At 47.9% G+C, this 9237-nt stretch overlaps 1 protein-coding gene across 3 annotated transcripts; it reads right to left on the bottom strand.

Annotated features, from left to right (window-relative positions):
* Nucleotides 1–868: 868 nt before the first annotated feature.
* On the bottom strand, nt 869–8968 carry ZNF304 (zinc finger protein 304). 3 transcript variants are annotated; one of them, XM_011979655.1, is made up of 4 exons: nt 8529–8968; nt 7476–7556; nt 6031–6157; nt 869–4705 (listed from the first exon to the last, which is right to left on the bottom strand). In XM_011979655.1, exons 3-4 carry the CDS (start codon nt 6062–6064, stop codon nt 2883–2885), a joined length of 1857 nt encoding a protein of 618 aa, XP_011835045.1. In that variant the 5' UTR covers nt 6065–6157; nt 7476–7556; nt 8529–8968; the 3' UTR covers nt 869–2882. The 3 variants fall into 3 exon arrangements, with proteins under 3 accessions (XP_011835045.1, XP_011835046.1, XP_011835043.1); XM_011979656.1 differs by lacking the exon at nt 7476–7556 and adding an exon at nt 5332–5473; XM_011979653.1 differs by lacking the exon at nt 7476–7556.
* Nucleotides 8969–9237: the final 269 nt, after the last annotated feature.

Genomic DNA, 9237 nt, shown 5'->3' with positions numbered 1-9237 from the left:
GCGTGAACCCGGGAGGCGGAGCTTGCAGTGAGCTGAGATCCGGCCACTGCACTCCAGCCTGGGTGACAGAGCGAGACTCCGTCTCAAAAAAAAAAACAAAAAAAACAAAAAAAAAAACCGCAGTCAGGCTGGGCATAGTGACTCACGCCTGTAATCCCAGCACATTTCAAAACAAAACGAAACAAAACAAAACAAAACAACCCTGCCTTTAAAAAAGAAACCCTGCCTTAAAAAAGAAGATATTCATTGTGTGTTATTAGGGAATTGCAAATTAAAGCAACAATGGCATACCACTACAAACCTATTTGAATGGCATTTTAAAATCCAAAATACTGAAAACGCCAAATGCTGACTAGGATGAGATGCAAAAGGAATGTTCGTTCATTCGTTGTTAATTGGATGCAAAAATGGTACAGCCACAGCCCGTCGCAGTGGCTCACCCCCGTTATCCCAGCACTTTGGGAGGCCAAGGAGGGTGATCACTTGAGGTCAGGAGTTTGAGACCAGCCTGGCCAACTAAAATAGGTGGAGGTTGCAGTGAGCCGAGATCATGCCACTGCACTCCAGCCTGGGCAACAGAGCGAGACTCTGTCTCAAAAATAATAATAATAATAAAATAAAAATGGTAGAGCCACTTTGGAGGACAGCCTGGCAGTTTCTTACAAGACTAAACATACTATATGACAGAGAAAATTGCACTCCTTGGCATGTATCCAAATGAGTTGAAAACATATCTACAGAAAAACTATACAAATATGTAGTAGGTTTATTCATAACTGCCAAAACTTGAAAGCAACTGTCCTTCAATAAGTAAATGGATAAAGAAACTGAGGTATATTTATAGAACGGAATATCATTCAGCCATAACTTGCACACGAATCTTCAGAGGTTTATTTGTAGTAGCCAAAATCTGAAAGTTACCCAAACATCCGTAACAATTAAGTTGACAAAAAAGAAAACTTGTGGTATACAATGAAATACTACTCAGCAATATAAATGAGTAAACAATTGATTCATGCAACAAGATAATGGATTAACCTTAGTTATGTTTACTGAAAAAGTCAGAGCCCCACCCCCTAAAAAGTACACACCATATAGTTTCATTTATAAAATTATAGAAAATGCTTGCTGTTGCTTGTGAATTGTGGAAAACAAGATGAGGAAAGACTGAGGATTATAAAGGGACAATCTTTTGTTGTGTTGGATATCTTGACTGTGGTGGTTTCATAGGTGTATACACATGCTGACACATAGCACATTTTACACTTTACATATATGCAGTTTATTGCATGTTAATCATACCTCCATAAAGCTGTTAAATAAATGTTCCTCATTAAAATCTATATATACTGTTCCACTAGGAAAATTAGACGTCAACTATTTTGGCTCTACCATACTCCTCTCCCTACAATTTAGGAGAGTGAGCCCTGCCTCAATGTTGCTAAACATTGGTGAGCAATGAAGTCCGCGTCCACCTCAGTCACTAGGGATGCTGGCTGGGTCAGAGAAGACCCATCCCTGGATCTCTCTTCTGTCACTGCTGAGGTTCCTGTCTGTGCAGTGATGGCTGTAAGGCCAACTGCCCAGGGAGACACAGGAATCCACATTTAGATTATTTCCTCTGACAGTGGCCTTGGCCACAGGAGATACAGATATCTGAAGGTACTGAGAATTTCTATGCACCCCCATCCCACACCATCATAACTGCACCAATATTTGTGGATGCCCTGCTAGAATGTTTGAATCTCCTTTGGTTTGCCACAGTCATCCCCACTCCATTATCTCAGTGTTTATGTACCAATCATGATTTTCACATTGCCCTAGAGGTCTTACAGTCAATGTCACTTGCCTATGGGATTCTGGATATCAGGGACTTGATCCTGTACAGGTACAGAAAACAGCAATCCCTCAACAGTGCTGGGGAGTACGTGACAGTCAAGGGACCCAACTTATGGTGCTTCCAGGAGCACAGGAGATTTTCACACCAACTATGCCCTGATTGGGCTCACAGGAAATCCTGGCAGCCAGGCCACAAAGTTAGGCACAAAATTTTTTTTAGTCTTTCCAGCAGGCCTAGGGCAATGGTGTAAATTAGGTCAAACTAGACTGAGAGCTGTCTTCTGCCATCCTTTGGTCCCCTCTGAGGCACATAAAGGTGGTACCCACAAAAGGTGTTACTCCCTTCACGACAGAACCCAACTCTTTTCTCAATCTAGTCTACACAGTAACAAAATCCCCAAGAGTAAAGGCTGCCACAACAGGCCTTTATCACTGTCTAAACCAGAGCAGCATGGGACAAGCAGTTCCAAACCTGGGCGATTTGGCAATAAGACAAGTAAGTCACAGCGATCACGTTTCCTGACAAAATCTTGTCAGGAAATCCCAGCAGACCCTAGCTCAGGTCCTTTTAGCCAGAGCTAGATCATGTTTGCTCAGAACCTAATCATGAGGGAAAAGATGAGGACCCTCAATGGTGGGGGGTTGGGGGGGGCGGTCCTTGAAAATACTCATGATTATCTGCAGGGAACAGGAAAGAAAGCACAGAAGTCTGCCTTCCCTGAGCAAAATGGAGTGATTGATACACACAGCTGGTAGCAATAAGATGGCTTCCGCCACAGGCACTGGCAGTGATATAATTCCATCAAGAACCCTAGACAGTTACAAAGTGCAACACGCCTCATGAAAGCTTCCCACATATGTGGTGCTTATCAGGAATCTCCCCAGGGTGGAATGAAAGTACAATGCTCATCCGCTAGCTGATGGTTCTCTCACAAAGGGTACTCACAGAGCATTGCTCTGGTGTCAATCCTATGAGGATGACCAAGAAGATGACATATTTTCTGCATTCATAAGGCCTTTCTCTTTGTGTGAATTTTCTGGTGTTAAACAAGTTTAAGAGAGGCAGCTAAAGGGTCACCAAAACTGGTGCACTCATGAGGTCTTTCTCCAGTGTGAGCTTTCTGGTGCCGAACAAGATGGGAGCTTCTGCTGTAGGCTTTCCCACATTCACTGCATACATAAGGCTTTTCTCCAGTGTGAACCCTCTGGTGTAGAATGAGGCCAGAGTTGCGGCTAAAGAATTTCCCACATTCACTGCACTCATAAGGTCTTGCCCCAGTGTGAACTTTCTTGTGTTGAACAAGGTGGGAGCTGCTAATGTAAGCCTTCCCACATTCAGTGCACACATAGGGCCTTGCCCCTGTGTGAACTCTCTGGTGCAGAATAAGGCTGGAGTTGTGGCTAAAGCATTTCCCACATTCATTGCACTCATAAGGCTTTGCTCCAGTGTGAATTCTCTGGTGTACAATAAGGTTGGAGCTATGGCTAAAGAATTTGCCACATTCACCACACTCATAAGGCCTTTCTCCAGTGTGGATTTTTTGGTGTTGCACAAGGGTGTCTTTACGGCTGAAGGCCTTCCCACATTCACTGCACTCATAAGGCCTTGCTCCAGTGTGAATTATCTGGTGCTGAACAAGTGTGTCTTTGCAGCCAAAGGCCTTCCCACATTTGCTGCACACATAGGACCTTGCTCCTGTGTGGACTCTCCGATGTTTAATGAGGCTGGAGTTATGGCTAAAGAATTTTCCGCATTCTATGCATTCATAAGGCCTTGCCCCAGTATGAATTCTCCAGTGTTCAATAAGGTGGGAGCTTTGGCTAAAGAATTTTCCACATTCACTGCACTCGTAAGGCCTTTCTCCAGTATGAAATCTCTGGTGCTGAACAAGTGTGTCTTTACGGCTAAAGGCTTTCCCACATTCATTGCACTTATAGGGCCTTTCTCCTGTGTGGATTCTCTGGTGCTGAACAAGGTGGGAGCTTCTGCTGTAGGCTTTTCCACATTCACTGCAGTCATAAGATCTTTCTCCAGTGTGAACTCTCTGGTGCTGAACAAGTGTGTCCTTGCGGCTGAAGGCCTTCCCACATTCGCTGCATGTATAATGTCTTTTCCCAGTGTGGAATTTCTGGTGCATCTTTAGGTGGTGCAAGTGAATGAAGGCTTTTCCACACTCCTTACACACATGAGATGTTTCTCCACTGTGGATTTTTTTGTGATTAATAAGAGCTGATTTCTCCTTGAACACATTTCCACATGGTAGGCATCTAAAGGGTCTCACCTCAGGATGAGTTATCTGGCTGTCAAGAAGAGTAAAGGTGTCCAGGAAGGCTTTTCCTTCCTCACCACAACTGAGGAGCATCTGTCCATCATAGTCTCCCTGGTGTTGCCTGAGACTGGAGCTGTGTGGGAAAGACTCCATGCATTCAGTCCTTCTGCATGGACTCACCCTGTTGTAAGTGGTCTGGCGCTGGAAGAGGCCAGAGCTGTCTGGTAAGTCCGTCCCCTCCTCCCTGCAGGTAAAGGATCTCCCAAACATGCAAACTGTACAGCTCTTCACAAATGAGGCCCCTCCATCATCCCCTCTGAAGCAATTCTCTCTACTATGTTGCTTCTGGTGCTGGTAAAAGTCTGCGCTGGATGAGAATCTTCTCCTACACGGCCCGCGTGTGCACAGTTTCTGTGTAGGGTGTGATTCCTGGTGTTCGGCCAGGTGCAAAATGTCTTTCAAGAGTGGGTCACACATCTCACATGGGGGTGCTTTCTGGAAGAGACCTGGCTCAGCAGTCCTGACCTGTGACACTCCTTCTACAGAAACACTCTGCTCGGAAGGTGCCTCCTCATTTTCCGCTTCACACCAAAAACCTGAAAGCAAAACGATGCTGGTGAAGTGCATGTGGACTGTGGTGGGAGGCAGCAGCCCCATCACAAATGTGTGTCTAACACCAATGCGAGTCCACTGGCTTGTTGGCAGGACAAGAGAGCCGGGAGCCGCGTAAAGAAGGGTTGGTTGTCAGTACAGGGCCTGTACAGGTCACAGAATGGAGGAACCCTAACTACGGGGTAAAGACCTAAACACAATGGCATACAGGATCGAGAGTACAGGTTAAGCCTCTAGCTGATTTCTCTGCAAGAGGGTTTCAGCAGGGCCTTGGCTGCTGGTGTCAGGTGAGCTCTGTGCAAATGGGTGTGTCCATGCCCAGGAAAATCTGACTCCAAGTAAGTAGCTAGTTCTCGAGGACTATTTAATGAGCAAAACTCATAACACATTAAAGTAAGCTAGTGTTGAAGAGAGGAAGTGAAACATGGAGGCCAAAAAAGTGAGAAAACACCCAAAGGATGGAAGACAGGTGAGAAATGACAAACGGGAAAAGTGCCAAGAATGAGGAAAGAAAAGTAGATGTGAAGAATCACTATGGGCCTTGGCGACAAAACACTGACAAACACAAAACAAGTTGAAGGTTCGATCTGAACCCAACCATAACAGACACCCTCTTCCAGCTCCCACTCAGCAGGGCCAGGCCCTCTGTAGGTCTCCTTCACTGTGGCTGCAGTGGTGTCTGCCCTGTCAGGCACCCACGGTTTTCTGTCCCTCTCCAACTGGGCAACTGCGTGGGACTGGGAAAATGAAAGCTGTAAAGCAAACAAAGGGCAGGTGAGTGGCGCAGGTAGGCCCACTCCACAGAGAAAACAGACTGTTTAGAAAAAATACTCTCCAAGGAGGATGTACCAGGACAGCCCTGTAATCACCACAAGAAGTGATTGTGTCAGCTCCTGAAATTCCTGGTACAATCAGGCCCCAGGAAATGTCATCCAGAGGATGAGGGGAGAACCTAGGACAAAGAGGTGCAAGACCTTATCTCTGCAAAAAGTAAAAATAGCTGCTGGGAGTGGTGGCATGCACCTATAGTACCAGCTACTCAGGAGGCTGAGGTGGGGGGATCACTTGAGCCCAAGCGTTTAAGGCTGCAATGAACCACGATCACAATACTGCACTGCAGCCTGGGTGACAGAGTGAGACTTTGTCTAGAAAAAAAAAAACAACCCTCAAAATAATAAACAACAAAAAATGCTCTGACCAGATTCCCAGTGCACTGAAACTGGAGAGATAATTAATTTTTATTGTTTGAAGTTACTAAGCTTTGGGATAATTTGCCATGTAGCATTAGACAACTAAAACACAGACTTACCTAGTGTGGCCACAAGTGCAAAGTTCTCCAGCATCACATCACGGTACAGGAATCTCTGTGCCTCCTCAAGGAGTTCCCACTCCTCCCGAGAGAAGTACACGAACACATCCTCGAAGGTCACACAACTCTGCCATGATGAGTACAGTTGAGTCCACATTCAGCATCTCTCCCCAGAACTCCCTCCTCCCTAGTCTATACACTCACACACCCACCCTTTAGTCCCTCACCTCCCCAGCCTCCCAACTAAGAGGAGATACAGACCTTGGCACCACTATGTCTGCTCTCTCCTCATGTCCCTCTCCCCATGGTGTCCAGCCCAGAGCAGAACCAGGCAAGTGTGCAGACAGATGTTGTCTCAACTCTGGGTCTGGCGTGAAGGGTCCCAAACACTCTCCTACCAACCAGTTCTCCTGGTGTTGTCCAGACAATGCCTCTAAACACAACCAAACTTCAGCTCCATCTTCTCCCATGAGCTGCCTATACTAGATTCTTAAGGCCATCAGTTCACACTCCTCCCAAAGCGCACATTACTCTTTGGACTACACCTTCCTCACATCTGAGATCCCGACCACCACTGGTCCATGCCATAGGCACCTCCATGACATCTCTCCTCCCCCATCCCACTCTGCATGCGGTGTCCAGGAAGTGCTGGTGTCTTCACACTATCCACCACTGCCGCCCAGGTGCCTAAGCAACAGACCCAGTTTTCTCTCAGTCTCCAGTTTCAACTTTCTTACTCAATAACAGCATTACCACCATGACTTGAAGATACCCCATCCCACTCCACACACTGGTCACCATTTTTTTCAACTTCTTCAACAGAACCCTTCCCCAGAACTAAAATCCTGTGTGTCTTCTTGAGGCCTCAACTAAGATGTCGACTGAGATCTCTTTTTTTTTCTTTTTTTTTGAGATAGAGTCTCACTGCTCTGTCGCCCAGGATGGAGTGCAGTAGCGCGATCTAGGCTCACTGCAAGCTCCGCCTCCCGGGTTTACTTAAGCCATTCTCCTGTCTCAGCCTCCTGAGTAGCTGGGACTACAGGCACCCACCACCATGCCCAGCTAATTTCTTTTTCTTTTTTTTCTTTTTAGTAGAGACAGAATTTCACCGTGTTAGCCAGGATGATCTCGATCTCCTGACCTCGTGATCCGCCCGCCTCGGCCTCCCAAAGTGCTGGGATTACAGATGTGAGCCACCATGCCCGGCCGACAAAAGACCTCTTAACCTAAACATGACCAAAACCTAATTCCTGATATAACCACTAAAAATCATACCTGCTGCCAACTTCTCCATCTCAGTTGATGGCATTTCCATAATTTTACCAGCTACAGCAAAAACCAACCAACCTTAGGGTCATCCACGACTCTCTTCTCTCATTCACCCTTCACATCAAAAATTCCAATCACCCTACTTAACAAACAGAAAATTTACCAACTTCTCTCACCTCCACAGTCACCCCTCTAGACCAGATACTATCAACACTACTGCAGTAGCTCCTCCCTCATGCTCACAGTCTGTTCTCAACCTGAAAGCCAGAGAGCTTGTTAAAATCCAAGTCAGATCATCTCCCTCCTCTGCTCCAAATCTCCCACGGCTTTTACCACACTCAGGACAGGGGTCCAGCTCCTCAGCCAGCCATTCCTGCCTCACTCCTTCCTCTGATATCTGTTTCCAACAAAGGTAATTAAGACCTGAGGTTCCCTGAGCGCTCCCAACTCAATCCTACAAGCATTTGAGCGTAACTGTTCCTGGGTCTGATATACTTTTCCAGTACTCATCCCATTGGTCGCCAGGTGGTGACTTCTCCACATAACTCCATACAACTCATGGCCCAGATTCAGGACACTAAACTAGAAATGACCTCCATTCACCGCCCCCAGTCTTAAGTGAAGAGAGACATGTGAAGAATCCCAGGATATCATTACTACGTCTCATCAGAGAATCTGGTCAGCCTTACTTATAAAATACATACAAAACCCATACATTCTCTAACCTCTGCTGCCACCACTCTGGCCCACACCATCAACGCTCACCTGGACTATTTCAGTAGACTCCATCTTGATCTTCCCATCTATCCTATATTCCCCAGTCTACTACCCACCCTGCAGCCAGAGGAAGCCTTTTAAGAACTGCGTCAGAGGACCTCCCTTCTCTGCACCAAACCTTGCATGACTCCCAGCACCCTTAGAAGAGAGGACCAGCTCCTCGGGCTGCCATTCCAGGCCTACCTCTGACTCCCAGTCCCTGTTCTCACCAGGCACAGACGGTTCCCGGAACTCTCCAAACTCATCCTCATCTTCATGCATGCATTTGTACGAACTGCCCTGTGCCTTCGAGTCCGTTCCATACCTTATGCCATAGATAAGGGGGGCGGAACCCCCCCACATAATGCGACAGTGACCACCCTCCAGGGTGGTCAAGACAAGTGCGCGATGAGAGCGAACATCGCAGGACACACAGCCAGGCCGGTGTGCACTGGAGGGATTCCCCCACTCACCTGAACCCGGTCCATCAGCACCGCCGCTGCCATGAGAAGCAGGTGAACGTGAGAAGGGGGGTGAACGGACTGTGCCCCGTGGGCTCAGCCGAAACCCCACGCCTCCACCGCGCTGGACGCCCTCGGGCTGAGTGTAGCACTGCGAGTCTCAGTCTATCCGGTGTAAAAACGCTCACAAGACTAAGGCGGCTGCCTCCGGCGGAGACAAGGACAAGAGGGCGTGTGTGGAGGCCCCGGTAAGAGCCCAGCCCCGGCAGACACCTCCGCGAGAGGCCGCCCCTCCCACGTCAGGGGTCATGGATTGTAACAAAAGTGCGGAGGAAGGTCCTGCAGCCTTCACTGTCTTTCCTTGCTACGTTCCGCGAGAGCCGAGTAGAAAGGCGACCCCATCCAGGACTCAGCCTTCACAACCAGAATACACAGACCGGGCAAAGGAAAAATACGTCACGACGGCGACGCCAGAGGTCTCGCCCCGCCTCCCCGAGCAGCAGGAAACACCCAGTTTCTGGGCTGTCATTGGCTGCACTCCGGCTACCAATGCGCTGGGCACAGATTTCTGGGTAATGTAGTTTGTACTCTGCATCCAACCAGGCAACGAGCGACTTTCGGGTTCTCCCGGATGTCCGCCAAGCGGCGTCGCGCAGGGAGGGGAAGAAAGACTGTGAAAACGGTGTCCCGGAGGCCAAAGCTGCTTTTAAAGGGTATGCAC

Source organism: Mandrillus leucophaeus, unplaced genomic scaffold, assembly GCF_000951045.1.
Source record: "Mandrillus leucophaeus isolate KB7577 unplaced genomic scaffold, Mleu.le_1.0 Scaffold205, whole genome shotgun sequence".
In the NCBI taxonomy this organism is placed as follows: Eukaryota; Metazoa; Chordata; class Mammalia; order Primates; family Cercopithecidae; genus Mandrillus; species Mandrillus leucophaeus.
The sequence above is the reverse complement of the archived record's forward strand: the minus strand, read 5'-3'. Positions and strand labels throughout refer to the sequence as shown.

Excerpts from the sequence above, each read along its gene's own strand:
- ZNF304 (XM_011979653.1), bottom strand. The coding sequence starts at position 8,561 with ATGGCAGCGGCGGTGCTGATGGACCGGGTTCAG. Across the intron at positions 6,158-8,528 it reads TGCTGATGGACCGGGTTCAG|AGTTGTGTGACCTTCGAGGA; the intron begins GTGAGTGGGGGA and ends TCATCATGGCAG. Across the intron at positions 4,706-6,030 it reads TGCACTTGTGGCCACACTAG|GTTTTTGGTGTGAAGCGGAA; the intron begins GTAAGTCTGTGT and ends TTTTGCTTTCAG.